General features: G+C 42.6%; 1 protein-coding gene and 1 pseudogene across 1 annotated transcript; both read left to right on the top strand.

Moving 5' to 3' along the window:
* Positions 1 to 39: 39 nt before the first annotated feature.
* LOC117866954 (uncharacterized) lies at positions 40 to 3,728 on the top strand. The gene is made up of 4 exons (XM_034751263.2): positions 40 to 728; positions 2,408 to 2,692; positions 2,804 to 2,895; positions 2,977 to 3,728. Exons 1-4 carry the CDS (start codon positions 273 to 275, stop codon positions 3,548 to 3,550), a joined length of 1,407 nt encoding a protein of 468 aa, XP_034607154.1. The 5' UTR covers positions 40 to 272; the 3' UTR covers positions 3,551 to 3,728.
* Positions 3,729 to 8,108: 4,380 nt separating this feature from the next.
* On the top strand, positions 8,109 to 12,678 carry LOC140220220 (uncharacterized; annotated as a pseudogene).
* The last annotated feature ends 2,661 nt before the right edge of the window (positions 12,679 to 15,339 follow it).

Here is a 15,339-nt window from a genome sequence, read left to right as displayed (position 1 = left end):
ATCCTGCAAGCTTCTCGAGCCACCGGTCGCATTTGATTAATGATTAACGCACCTGCCAGATGTGCTAAGATACAAACAATGCTATTACTACGTAACCACTGGTTGGCTAAAAGCAGTAACGTCTCAATTCTGACGGCAGATCACTACCCCTGAACGCCCAGCACCATCCATATCCCCAATCACTCCTAAGGATCACAGCCTACTTAACCTTCCTAAAACCTTACAACATCAAGCACATAGTTTTCACCAACAACCTGCAACTGTGAATCGACATGGATAGGTCCAAGAAACCAATACCAAACTTATCATCACAGAGGCGATTCGAGCTACTGGACTTGAACAAGTCATCATCCTCGCTGAACATGTCGACGTCCTCTCTGAGGAGCGTCGGCGAGGAGACGAGAAAAGGCGGCGCGGCAGTCCAAGCGAGCAGGAGGGCAACCGCGGTGAGGTTTGCCCCTCCTCCGCCGTCATCGGCGGCGATGTCGGCAAAGGCAAACTCGGGTTCTGTGTCCCACTCCCAGCAGGCAATGGCAAGGCCTGCGACTGCAAGTGGAGCACGCCCGGGCTCTGCCGCAGGGCCGAGGTGCAGGACATCAGCGGGGAGGTTGCGAGAGCCGGGGCCCAAGGCGATGAGGAGGAACTGGGGGTGGACAGGTGGCGTGGATGCGAAGGAGAAGGGGAGCAGTAATCCTGTCGCGGCGAAGACACACTCAAGGAGCAGCTCGGTGAGTCATTTAAAGTTTCAAACATCAGTGTGTATTGGCGCGTGTTTCTGAAATTCTGAACATCCATAGAGAAGCTTTGTCTAGTTTGGTTGATGAGTAATTCTTAAAATCAGACATATCCAGTGTTTTTCGTTTGCAATATGAGCAGGACTGCTTATATACACGAGGAATGTTTCACTAACGATTGCTCTCCAGAATTTACTTCAGTTACAGCGTGGCATGAATAGAACATGCAGTCCACTGCACTTGAGTTTATTGCAAACCTATATCGATTGCACATTTTGCTGAATGGTAGTTCATTTAAATGAGTAGTGCTGAGATCATGCATACACCAGTACGTTTGCATGACGGGATATTTGTATTTAGGCTCTAACAGTACCGTTTGCACAAGAAAAAGCTTACATGACAAGTTCTTATCCTTTAGTTTGCATTTTTCTCTGATAGTGTACATCACAAGATTTCAGTCTCTAATATTCAGTGATTCTTAGATTGAACTAATCATTTCTGTAAGAAAAATATCCATGCCTTTGCACCGCTGCTGTTACGCTAAGATTTCCAATATCACGTCAACCGCTTTGTTTTTTTGACTTCATTAGCATGCATTACCACATTGGGTGATAGCTGACGCATGTAGCTTTCATCGAGAAGGACATTTGAACCGATTTCTCCAACCAGCGCAATAAAGAGGTTGAAATAGTAATTTTCAATTATTCTTGTAGTCGAGTGATTCCCCTTTATTTGTTTGGGTCATTACCTTTGAGTGAAACGTAAAAGGCATTAGGTGCACCTAATTAGATTTCATGGTTCTCTGTCAAATCCTTACCTTTTGTTGCTGATTGTGGATTCAGCCACTAGTGATACCTTTTACTCTCCTAATATCGCTGTCAAAAAGTCATATGAAACTAGAAGGTTCTTACCCTTCGTAAACACTAACAAAATTACGTAGCACTGCATCCTCACACCTTGTGGAAGAAAATGTGATTCAGGAGCTTTGTGTTATACTCGTCAGGTGCACTAGCAACGTGAGCTACTATCCTCTGTTTTACAATACTGAACAATTTTAACATTACTGTTCGATGTTTGACCGTTTGTCAAACACTTTTGATAACAAAATTTTACACGAACGTTGTTAATCAAAGTTTGAAACAGTAAAACTAAAATTTATCAAATATTTTGGGAAAAAAGTTTCTCCTAGACATCTAAAACAGTGCACAGCTGCTGGAGGACACGAGAAAAACTCGTCTTTACTGGAGGGAACTCTGCCTCAGTGTCAATTTGCTCATTTGACACCGCCTTAAATAAATATTATTTATAGCTGAGTACTCTAAAGATCAAAACTAGCACAAGCAAAGAGGATATGCGTGGAGCTGGTTTGTCTTGATCACCCTGTTAGGAACCAGGGGCAAAATAATCCATTTATTAAACTTCTCTCTCCTACACAGCCCTTGGCTCCGAGGCAAAATGTTTTCAGCAAAGATGAGGTTTTGCAGTGTCCTTTAACTTAGCTACACCGTTCTGGATGCCCAGGACAAAAGTTTGTCGATCATTATTTTGAAACGGAGGCTAGTTCTAAATTTGTATCTCTCTTTTTTTTCCTGAAATTAGCAAACATTTTGAGTGCTTTCCTGATCATAACAACTGCTGGAACCTTAACACTCCGTGTTCAACAATCCATTAAGGCTCCAAGAAGATTGCCACCATCCGAGGAGAAAGAGAAACCACAGCCAAAGAGAGGCAGTAAGATCATGACCACCTCTAGGAAGGAGACAAACCCAGCCACACCTCCGAAAACAGAGATGGAGGGAAGCAGAAGCCCTCCTGACATTGCAAGGAGGAACACGAAGGCTCCCAACTGTGTGTCACTGAAGAACATGGACATGGTTTCCCCACCCCCAAGAACATCGGTGACGACGATCGGCGCTTCCTGGGATTCACTTCCATCAGACGTCCAGAGCTTGGGGCAGGTCATACTTCATTCGGTTCATTGAGATTCCTGACATGTGATCATATATCTGCGCTTGCTGACTTGTTTCAGCATGTTGTACATTATCCGATGATCATTGTCGTGTGCATAGGAAGTCATGGAGTACAGGGGTGATGCGGAGGTAGCTGCTGTTGAGGCTTTGAAGGAAGCTTCTGCTGCAGAGATTCTGCTGCGGTGTCTGAGGTGGACTCATCCTCATCTTACCCCTTAAGCCCCATTCTGTATGACGTAAAAACTTACTGCAATTGAATTTTCATTTTACAGTGCCTTTGCAGAGCTGGCGTCCGCCGCGGCAAAGCACTCGCCGCAGGAGACCGTCGACGAGTTCCTCGCGCTCCACACGGCGCTCACAGGCTCCAACGCCGCCGTCCCCGGGGACGACAAGCAAAGCCTCCACGCAGGGGATTGGCTGCGCGCCGCGGTCTCCACGGACCTCGCCGCCTTCTCCCTCTATTCACCGATGAGAAATTCCAGCCAGGCAGTAGGATCGCCGCCGGCCGCCTCCCGGTCACCGCCGTCAACAAGGCGGCCGAATGCGGCCGGAGAAGCCAGCGCGGAGGAGGAGATCACGTGGCTGGAGGCGGCGAGGAGGCGGCTCGGGGAGGAGATGCGCGCGTGGTTCCTCGGCCACGTGGAGCGGCTGCTTGACGGCGACGTGGCGGGGACGCTGGGGCAGCTCAAGAGGGTGAACGACTGGCTGGACGCCGTCGGGCCGGGGCCGGAGTCGGAGGCCGTCGAGCGGGTGAGGAAGAAGATCTACGGGTACCTGCTGGACCACGTCGAGTCGGCGGTGGTCGCGTTGAACGGCGGCGTTGCACCTGGTGGCCGGAGAAAATAATTCTGCTATTCCAGTGTACCATGGGTGCGCTCATGCTATTCTAGCACACCTGTGATTGATCTAAGGTCCCGTTTGGATCATTGGAATTGAATTCCATCCTAATAATCATAATTTAGACACAAATTAATTAAGCTAAGGCCCTGTTTGGATCCCTTCATTTTGAAGGAATTGGAATCTATTTAATGGAGTAGGCTAATTTATGTTGGAATGTGGCATTCCACAACTTTCCAAAGTTTAGATATAAGCCTATCTTAAATTCATGGGGTGGGAGATGGAAATTGATTCTATAGATTATGGTTATTAGAATGGACTTCAATTCTTATAGCACGCTCTTAGACTCGCTTCTCTATAGTAGAAATACAGCATATAAGTATCTCTCCCATATCACCAACTATAATATACAACTATATTCCACATACAATTATATTAGCTTAATTAATTTATGTCTAAATTATGATTATTAGGATGAAATTCAATTCCAATGATCCAAACGGGGCCTAATATAATTGTATGTGGAATATAGTTGTATATTATAGTTGGTGATATGGGAGAGATACTTATATGCTGCACTTCTACTATAGAGAAGCGAGTCCAAGAGCGTGCTATAAGAATTGAATTCCATTCTAATAACCATAATCTATAGAATCAATTTCCATCTCCCAGCCCATGAATTTAAGATAGACTTATATCTAAACTTTGGAAAGTTGTGGAATACCACATTCCAACATAAATTAGCCTACTCCATTAAATAGATTCCAATTCCTTTAAAACAAACGGGACCTAATAGTAATTGGACTAATGCCATCGACTCATACCAACACCAGTTAATAAATCGGGATGACATATACCTTTGGAGATACAAAATAGGCTTAATAGTACAATATTTCACTTACAAGTTAAAGATAAGTTTATTTTAACCAAATAATATTAATATCATTATATTAATAAAATAAAAGTTTGGTGCTGTGGTCTTTATCGAGCCTAATGGCCCAATTTAACAACTCAGGAGCAGCTCGTTAAAACTCGTTAAAAAAAACTAGCTAAAATAAAGGTTTGGCCGGTTCTTTAAGAGGTTGAGCTGAACAATAGCAAAACCAATCAATCGAGCGGAGTCGGCTCACAAGCCTCAAGGATGATTTTTGCCTACTAGTGATTTAGGTTTGCTATCATCTATGCGTGCGGTGGTGAGAATTCTACCCAAGGAGAGTTTTGGCCTCTGCGAGGAGATGATGTGCATCCTGCACAAGGACTAGCACAGTTTGCTGTTTTTTTTATCGAAGTTAGTTGGGAAAGCCCTACCTATTTTTTATAATTTTTTTATTTCAGATTTGTTTAACTGGCTTTGATGGGGAGTCGAACCTGGACCTACTGGATGCTACTCAGGTGCTCTAACCACTAGGCTAGAGGTCCTTTCACCCGTTTGCTATTTTTATCTTTTTAATTTTCGCTTTGATTTGCTTTTTCTTCCCTTCTATTTTATTTTCTATTTGTATTCCTTTCTTTATTATTTATTATTTTACTTTTTTACTTTCTCTTCCATTTTCCTTCACCTCTTATTTTTTCTATTTGTATTCTTTATTTTTTTATTTTTGGTTCTTGTTTTATTTGTGGTTTCTTTCCATAATTTACATCCTATTTTATATTATTTTCCTTTTATGTTTTTCCTTTTTTATCTTTTACACTAATGTGTTTGTCATCTATATATATTTTATTTGTCTATAGCAATAATTTTTTTAATAATATGGACACATTTGTTCGTGATATAGTATTATTTGTTCGCGTGTGGAACCATGCGTTCTCAATGCAACTTATTTGTTTGTGAGTTTGATATTTTGTTCACTATATACAACCAGGTTCACGCATATGCTATTTTATTCACTTTTCACACGAAATTGCTAACCTGTACCAATAATTTGTTCAGATATGAAGACATTTTATTTACTTGTAAACTAATTTATTCACGATGTTATATTATTCGTTCACTTTGTAGATTCAATTATTTGGCGAGCATGGACTCATTTGTTGGGAATGTTTAGTTTATACTATTGGTTCTATACAATCAAATATTCGCAATGTTTTTTTCTATTATTTTTTCACTATAATTACTCTTTTTTCACATATAACAATCATTTACTTATGTTGTTCAAGTATTTGTTCTTAGGACTCAAATTATTTCAGCTTTGTAAAAACCATTTTTTAAAAAAATATCATTCGAACATGAACGGTAAGATCTTTGACGCAAGAAGAAGGGGTGATCAAGTGATGAGGACATCTCTCCCATCGATACAACCACACCTGCTGCACAAATAAGGTCCGATGACAAGAGCTCGAGCACGACAAATTAATTATCAGGTAAAGTCGTTTCTAGATCTCAGAATTGGATGCTACTAAGGCCCTATTTGGATACTAGAGGCTAAACTTTAGCCCCTGTCACATCGGATATTTGGATACTAATTAAGAGTATTAAATATAATTAAGCTAATTATAAAACTAATTGCAGGCTAATTCACGAGATGAATCTATTAATCCTAATTAGTCCATGATTTGACAATGTGGTGCTACAGTAACTATTTGCTCATGATGGATTAATTAGGCTTAAAAGACTTGTCTCATGAATTAGCCTAGGGCTTCTGCAATTAGTTTTATAATTAGCTCATGTTTAGTCCTTCTAATTAGCATCCGAACATTCAATGTGACAAGGGCTAAACTTTAGCCCGAGGATCCAAACACGCCCTAAATCATGGTGATGATTGTCTTATTCTTAGGAACGTGGGATATGAGCAAGATAGGAGTAGGAGCAACAAAGCAACCAAGAACGTCCGCAAGCACCCCGCCAGCACAAACGCCTCGAATCAGTCCGTTTGGAAAGTGTTCGGAAAACCAGACGACACCAAATTGATTTGGCCATAATTCTTAGCTCCGGATGTTGTTTGAGGCCCATGAGCACTTGATGGAAAGCTCTTGATGTCTATTTTCATATGGGCCTAGAAACACTGTCAGATTCATTCGGAGCCACGTAGAAACTAAAGAATGACATTCGGACTTCCATCCTGTGTTTTGGGTCTTGTATCCAGTTGAGCCTATTAGGGGAGCGTCTTGGCTAGGGTTTCCCATACCTCCTGCTATCTTCCATGTATAAAAGGCAGTAGCAGCCGCTAGGAAGAACTTGGGTTTTTTTTTACTGTAAGTCTAGCTTTTACTACTTCCTTGTGAGTGCGTGTGTTGATTAGACAACCCATTTGCTTGATTCAAGACCCCAACTTGAGATTTAGATTCACCTTTGTGTCATCCATCCGTGAGTTATTTGCTTGTTCATCTTGTTTTTGCTTGTTCTCGGTTGCTAGTAGGTTCATAGGTATTTTTGGCACGGCAAGAACATCCCAATCGAAGACGGTGTACCTATTGCTAAGGTGCAGCCCTTGTGGTGTTGTAGTCGGACAGCCAACGTCGAATCCACTCCAAATCAAAGTTATCCCCAACTCTCATCGAAGATCTGGAACAAACCCTAGTGGGTTCCATCATGTGGTAATCAGAGCAAGGTTTTTCGGTGAGAGATTCTACCCATACTTTATTTTACCTACAGTCCAAAAATCCCCAAAATAGGATAGACCTGAAATCCCAAAAATAAGTTTGAGCCTTGCTGTTCTGCTTAGTTCTTGCATTTTGAGTTTTTGGTTGCATTGTTTGGACTAGTTGCTAGTTCTTAGTGGTTAATTGTTTAGAGTTTTGAGTTATGGTCACATTTTTAGTCACCACGAAATGCACCCGAACAATTTACATCTCCCCAATTAAGCACTAGAAGAAAATAGTCACATATTCTGTTTTTGATGTCCGATTCAAGAGTTTAAATACAATATGAAAAGTTTATCTTGTGGTCTTTCCAACGGATCCAGCCTTGCCCCCAAATTCATTTCGAGTTATTCGCAGTAGCGCTTGAGATTTGCGATCTGCTGTGTGAAACTAGAGATGTCAATCTGATTTTGAAGGGGTTGTGTGCAGTAATCCCTTTGTTTTGGTTGTTGTGATACTGAACAAAAGAGTTTAGGCTCCTAAAAAAAGAGAAAGGAAGAAATAAAGAAATAAAAAAAGAAAGAAAGAAAGAAAGAAAACGAGAAAAAAAAGAGAAGGGGGTAAAGCTGTTGTTTTCCTTGCACTCCTTTGCTACTTTGGTCTGTGACAACGCCTGTGGCTCACATCTCTAGCACGATTTAGCCTTAGGACCAGTATAGGACCATCAATGAACGCTTGTTCAAATTGCACTGACTAACGTGGTTCTAGTTGTACCTTGATTTGTTTTCCTTGCAGCCAACCATAGCTTCACAAATTGTCTACTACATCATAGGGTTGTGCTTGTGTGACCGTTGTGCTTTTCTTGCCGGGTGCCAACTCTGACTGCTTTGCATAGTAAGAAATGTCAGAACATGGTTGCACAAGGTTGAGAGGATGGAGTTTGCTGTCACCTAGTTCCACTTGTTGCTCGCATATATTTTCTTGTGAATTTCTTGCTGCATACTAACCATGGCAGGAGAAGATGAAAGGACCTCCCTAAACACTACGATCGAAGGCCTTGTTGCAGAACTTTGAGCGCAAAGTGAGGCTGCATACAACCTAGATGAGGATGTTCAAGTCACCAATGAGCGCATTGGTCAAATAGAAATGGCCCAAGTCGACACCAACACTAGGTTGGCCACACTAGAGAGGTCTATTGGGGATGTGAACACTTCTCTTGTAACAGTTTGGAATAGATTAGAGAAGATGGACAAGTCTGACCCCCAGAAACACAACAACACCGTGGGCAGCGTCGTGGGTCAAGATGAGGAAGAATGTTCTGCTATCACCGAGCTTGACGGTGAGGTAAATGGTCATCAACGCAGCCATCCACATCGCAACCATCATGGTACAGGTACGCGCCCACTGCGGGGAGAGGTACGTGCTGATGATTCTCTAGGCAAGATTAAATTCACCATGCCTTCTTTTGATGGAAAATACAATCCTGAAGCGTACCTTACATGGGAACTAGCTGTTGATCAAAAGTTTAGTTGCCATGATTTTTCCAAGGACAAACGTGTTAGGGCTGCCACAAGTGAGTTTACTGATTTTACCTCTATTTGGTGGTCTGAATACCATCGTATGAACCCAAATAACACACCAACTTGGGATGCTTTAAAAAGGATCATGCAGGGCACATTTGTTCCTTCTTATTATGTGCATGATCTTTTACATAAGTTGCAACAATTGAGGTAAGGTACCAAATCTGAAGAAGAGTACTATCAAGAGCTTCAAATGGGTATGCTTCACTGTGATTTAGAGGAAAGCAAGGATGGTGCTATGGCTAGATTCATGGGTGGGCCTGAACTGGTAAATTCAGAATATTTTAGCTTACAAGGAATACAATTCTGTTAATCGTTTATTTCACCTTGCTTGTAAAGCTGAAAGGGAAGTGCAGGGATGACGAGCTAGCATGAGAACTAACATTTCTGCAGGTCGTGCTAGCCTATGGACACCATCCAATGCTGCTGCACCACCGACACGAGCAACCCCACAGCTTTCCTCGGGCAGCAAACCACGTCCCTCTATAACGAATTCTGCAGCATGCCCGAGTGAACCAACAAGAGGAGCAGCAGTTGGACCTTCCAAGAGCTCATCCTCAGTGGCATCCACGGGAAGAACAAGGGATATTCAGTGCCTACGCTGCAGGAGCTATGGACATGTGCGCAAGGACTTCCCAAGCACACGAGTGATGGTCGTGCAAGCTGATGGTGCGTACTCCTCAGCTAGTTATTTAGATGAAGAAACATATGCTTTGCTTGCTGCTAACAATGTAGGGGAAGGAGAAGTCTCCCACCAAGATGAAGAGCACATTGGGGCCGAGGCTGCTGAACACTATGAGAGCCTCGTGGTGCAACATGTGATAAGTGCACAAATGGAGAGGGCTAAACAAAATTAGCGCCACATTTTGTTTCAAACCAAGTGTGTGATCAAGGAACGCTCTTGCCGCGTGATCATGGATGGAGGAAGCTGCAACAACTTAGCAAGTGCTAAAATGGTGGACCAGCTTGCATTGTGCGCAAAGCCACAACTGCAGCCCTACTACATTCATTGGATCAATAGCAGCGGTAAAGTGAAGGTAACACGGTTGGTGAGAGTTAATTTTTCGATTGGTTCCTATCATGATTCTAATAACCGTGATGTTATGCCTATGCAAGCATGCTCGTTGTTGTAAGGTAGACCATGGCAGTACGACATTGATTGTTTGCACCATGGTAGAACTAATCAATATTCTTTTGTGCATAATGGTAAGAAACTTGTTTTGCATCCAATATCTCCTGAAGCTATTTTAAAAGATGAACTTGCTAGAGCTAGCAAACTTAAGGACCAAGAGCATGCTAAGAGTGAAAATCAGATTGTGGCTAATGAACTCGGGAAGCATAAAAAGAAAAGCACCAAATCTGTTCATGATAATAAAAATGAGATTAAACTGAAAGGGTCATGTTTCATTGCTACCAAATCTGATTTAGATGATGCTAGTACTACTGTTTGCTATGCTTTATTTTGCAAAGAAACTTTATTCTCACTTGAAGATACATCTATTGCTTTGCCTCTTGCTGTCACTAACCTTTTTGCAGGAGTACACCGATGTTTTTTCAAAGGAGGTGGTGCCAGGAATGCCACCAATTCGAGGGATTGAGCACCAAATTGACCTCATTCCTGGAGCCTCCTTGCCTAACCGTGCGCCATACAGGACCAACCCAAAAGAGAAAAAAGAGATTTAGTGCCAAGTACAAGAATTACTCGACAATGCATGAGTCCCTTAGCCCTTGTGCTATTCCCGTGCTTTTAGTTCCTAAGATGGGTCATCGCGCATGTGTGTGGATTGTAGAGCGATAAACAACATCACAATCAGATATCATCATCCTATTCCTAGGTTAGATGATATGCTCGATGAATTGAGTGGCTCAATTGTGTTCTCTAAAATTGATTTGCGTAGTGGGTACTACCAGATTCGTATGAAGCTAGGAGATGAATGGAAAACAACTTTTAAAACTAAGTTTAACTTGTATGAATGGTTAGTCATGCCTTTTAGATTGACTAATGCACCTAGCATTTTCATGAGATTAATGAATGAAGTTTTGCATGCTTTCATTGGCAGATTTTTGGCGGTATACTTTGATGACATTCTCGTATATATAGCAGATCAATAGAGGAACATTTAGATTATTTGCGTGCTGTTTTTGATGCTCTACGTGATGCACACTTATTTGGTAACCTTGAGAAGTGCACCTTTTGCACCGATCGAGTTTCTTTTCTTGGTTATGTTGTGACACCGCAGGGAATTGAAGTTGATCAAGCCAAGGTTGAGGCCATACACAATTGGTCAGTTCCCACCACGGTCACTCAAGTCAGAAGTTTTCTAGGCCTTGTTGAATTCTAACGCCGTTTTGTAAAAGAAGATTTTGGCACCAATGTAGGCCCGCTGCACAAGCTCACCAAGAAAAGAGTGGCATTTACTTGGTCTGCTGCCAAAGAAATGCATTCAACATGCTTAAAGATAAGTTAACAACTGCACCTTTGCTCCAACTTCCTGATTTCAGTAAAACCTTTGAGCTTGAATGTGATGCTAGCGGAATTGGTTTGGGTGGTGTCCTGCTACAAGAAGGCAAACTTGTAGCATATTTCAGCAAAAAAATGAGTGAACCTAGTTTGAACTATTCTACTTATGATAAGGAATTGCTTGCTTTAGTTCGAACATTGGAAACTTGGCAGCACTATTTATGGCCCAAAGAATTTGTTATATATTCTAATCATGAGTCTTTGAAACACATTCGAAGTCAAGCAAAACTAAATCGTAGGCATGCTAAATGGGTTGAATTCATTGAGTCTTTCCCTTATGTCATCAAACATAAGAAGGGTAAAGAAAATGTCATTGTTGATGCATTGTTTTAGGCGTTACACCATGCTGTCCCAACATGATTTCAAAATATTTGGCTTGGAAACAATTAAAGCACAATATGCTCGCGATGATGATTTCAAGGATGTGTTGCTGAATTGCAATAAGGGAAAAACTTGGAACAAATTTGTCCTAGCTAATGGGTTTGTCTTTAGAGCTAACAAGCTATGCATTCTAGCTAGCACCATGCGTTTGTTTGTTGTTGTTGCAGGAAGGACATGCAGGTGGGCTGATGGGATAATTTGGAGTAAAAAAGAGTGAGGACATCCTTGCTGGCCATTTCTTTTGGCCCAAGATGAGGAGAGACGTGGAGAGGTTCGTTTCTCACTGCACAACATGCCAAAAAGCTAAGTCATGCCTTAATCCTCATGGTTTATACACACCTCTTCCTGTTCCAAGTGCATCGTGGGAAGATATTTCAATGGACTTTTTTTTAGGACTGCCTAGAACAAAGAAGGGGAGGGATAGTGTGTTTGTTGTTGTGGACAAATTTTCTAAAATGGCACATTTCATACCATGTCATAAGAGCGATGATGCTACACATGTTGTTGATTTGTTCTTTCATGAGATTGTTCGATTGCACGGTGTGCCTAACACCATTATTTTTTATCACGATGCAAAATTTCTTAGCCATTTTTGAAGAACTTGGTGGGCTAAGCTGGGGATGAAGCTTTTATTTTCCACCACTTGTCATCCCCAAACTGACAGAGAAATGGAGGTTGTAAATAGAACTTTATCCACTTTGCTTAGGGCTGTTTTGAAAAAGAACATACAATTGTGGGAAGAATGCTTGCCTCGTGTTGAGTTTTCTTATAATCGTTCACAACATTCTACCACTAAGAAAAGTCCTTTTGAGATTGTTTATGGGTTTGTGCCACGTGCTCCTATTGATTTGTTACCTCTTCTAACCTTGGAGTGAGTGAACTTTGATGCCAAATAACGTGCTGAACTGATCTTGAAATTGCATGAAACCACTAAAGAGAAAATAGAGTGTATGAATGCAAAGTACAAACTTGCTGGCAGCAAAGGGAAGAAACATGTCATTTTTCAATAAGGTGATCTAGTTTGGCTCCATTTGAGAAAAGATAGGTTATGTGATTTGCGAAAGTTTAAGTTGCTGCCTAGAGCTGATGGTTCGTTTAAAGTGTTAGAAAGGATTAATGATAATGCATATGTTTGAGAGGAGAAAAATCACATGAAGATTTTTCTACCGTTGGGAATAGTGCGAACGTGCCAGTGTACTGAGTACACAAAGAAAGAACAGGAACAAGTACTTTATTAATCTTTATAGAAAAATAAAATACATGTCCCTATACGCTCCATAGCCTGCTGACAGCGATCTTGTCTTGGGTGATATGATCTTCTGGTTCCTAGGGCCTCAGAAGGCTCCTAGTTAATCACCTCCGCAAGTCTTGCTTGCCAGAGCACCTCCGATTCCGCTGCCGTGGTCGTCATCTTCGGTCTTCGCTTCACATTCTCCATGCATATGTGGTGTTGATGTGGGTGTAGCGTTGGCGTCATCCATGGCCTCATCGGTCCATGAGTTGGTGTAGCATAGCTGGGACATTAGCTCCACCTGCCCGTGTCATCCATCCTCATTGGCGTCGTACGGCGCGTTGTAGTCGTAGTAGTGGTGGGTGTTGGATATATAAGCACTTTTAGTTTTAATTTAATCTAGAAATAAATCATGAATACGATGAACAGATAGCAGATTAAACTAGACATGTCTACGCAAGATCTAGACAAGTCTATCATTGCAAATAGAATCACACATTCTACCATACTATCCAGTGCTATCAGACTGCAACAGATCATAATAGCTGCAACAGATCATAATAGCTACTATGGAAGACATAATTTGAGATAAGAGATCGTACGTTTCTTTCTTGATGAAGACCATCTCCTGGACGACTACTGGGTACAGCAGGCGACGACGATCAGCAGCCTGACGTTGTTCGCGACGGTGAGTGATGCCCGAGTGATGAAGAGGTAGACAAACCGTGGTGAAGGAGTCGACGAAGAACTTGACGAAGCAGAGGAAGCGATCGAGCAGTCGCGCAGAGCGCTTCATAAAAACCTTATTCGCCCTCTCCCGGTGCAGGATCGCTGAAGACGACGGTTCTGGAGACCTGCTCTCCCAATTGCCAGCGCACGTCAACAATCGGGATGGAGTAGACTACGGTGGCGGCGCAGCAGCAACAGGAGGCAAAAACCCTAGCTCGAATACATCTGTTTTTGGTAGAGGCTGGTAGGTCGCATATATAGGAGAGCCCACGATTCTCACGTTGCAATCGTGATCTAAACCGGTTAGGATTCCATATATCTCGCTGACTTAAAGACCAAGTTTTCGGTTAGGAAGCCGCGCCCCCGCAAGGTGAGGGGCCAGTTTTCGGCGGACCATTCACGCAGGTGCCGCGCGCTCGCGCCTTTCGCCCCGCCCCCCCTCCCCCCGGCCGGCCCGGCGAGGCGAGGCGTGGCGAGCGAGTGCGCGCGTGTGGAGCTCTCCTTCTCTCCCCACACATATAGCTTGGAGGAGTGGAGACAACTTCCATATTTAAGCTGGTCATCCCTCCCCTCCACTAGCAATGTGGGACTAAAGAATTGCACCACTCCACCTCTTGCCCACATGGGCCTTTTAGATTTATTTGAAATTCTGAAATTACTATGGGCTAGGCCCATTATTTCAACAATCCCCCACCAGATCTCAAATGCCCATCAGAGATTTTGCATGTTTCTCACTGCTATTTATATACTAGTGTTTCAGCGAGGACTGTTAAGTTGAACTCTCACCTAGAGCTTCAAGCTACATTCATCCACAACTTGAACAATGGACTAAGCCTTGAATTGCAAGTTTTGTGCAGATAAGTTTCACTCAAAGTTGGGACTAGTACCTGGCTGCCTGTAGCCTACCCCGCGAGTGGGGCATATAGGTCGTACCCCCTGATGTCTTCATGAGCTTAATAGAGATCACCCAAGTCTCACAGACTGCGACCTTACAACAGTCTGGCTCATATAGGTATATTTTTCAATGATGTTCGGCAGGGCAACATCTTTGCTAATTAAAGCCAACAAAATATATTAAGGCAATAGCCAGCCTGCCATGCAGTGGTTTGAGAGTGTTGCATCATTTCTCGAGTGGGTTAGTAGGATACTCTCATGCTATCCAACGGCTTGTTCTTCCCAGATCCTACTTCACGGGATCTCCGATCACATAGGTTGGGTTACCACCATGGTGTAGCTCATATGGGTCTCATACCCATCTCCTTTAATGCACTATCTATCACATTATGTGAGAGCCCCTTAGTGAACTGATCTGCCAAGTTCTTATCAGTTGAGATGTAATCCACTGATATTACTCCAGAGTTTCTCATTTTCCTGACAGATTTTAGACGTCTCTTAACGTGTCTTCATAACTTCATATTGTCCTTAGAATTGTTCACTTTGACTATCACCGCTTGATTGTCACAATTCATAAGTATTGCCGGCATATGTTTCTCGACAATAGGCAAGTCCATCAAGAGTTCACGTAGCCAATCAGCCTCAACTGTGGCTGCATCTAATGCTGCGTGTTCTGCTTCCATGGTAGACCTCGTTAAGATAGTCTGTTCGGATGACCTCCATGAAATAGCACCAGCACCAAAAGTGAAGACGTATCCACTTGTGGCATACAATTCATTAGCATCAGATATCCAATTTGAATCATTATAGCCTTCCAGTACCGTAGGATACCCGGAGTAGTGAATTCTGTAATCCATAGTACCAACTAAATAGCGCATGACTCGCTCAAGCGCACGCCAATGATCATCTCTCGGATTAGAGGTAAATCGGCTCAGTTTGCAAA

This window comes from Setaria viridis, chromosome 8, assembly GCF_005286985.2.
Source record: "Setaria viridis chromosome 8, Setaria_viridis_v4.0, whole genome shotgun sequence".
NCBI classification, from domain to species: domain Eukaryota; kingdom Viridiplantae; phylum Streptophyta; class Magnoliopsida; order Poales; family Poaceae; genus Setaria; species Setaria viridis.
This window is presented reverse-complemented; position numbering and strand designations above follow the sequence as displayed.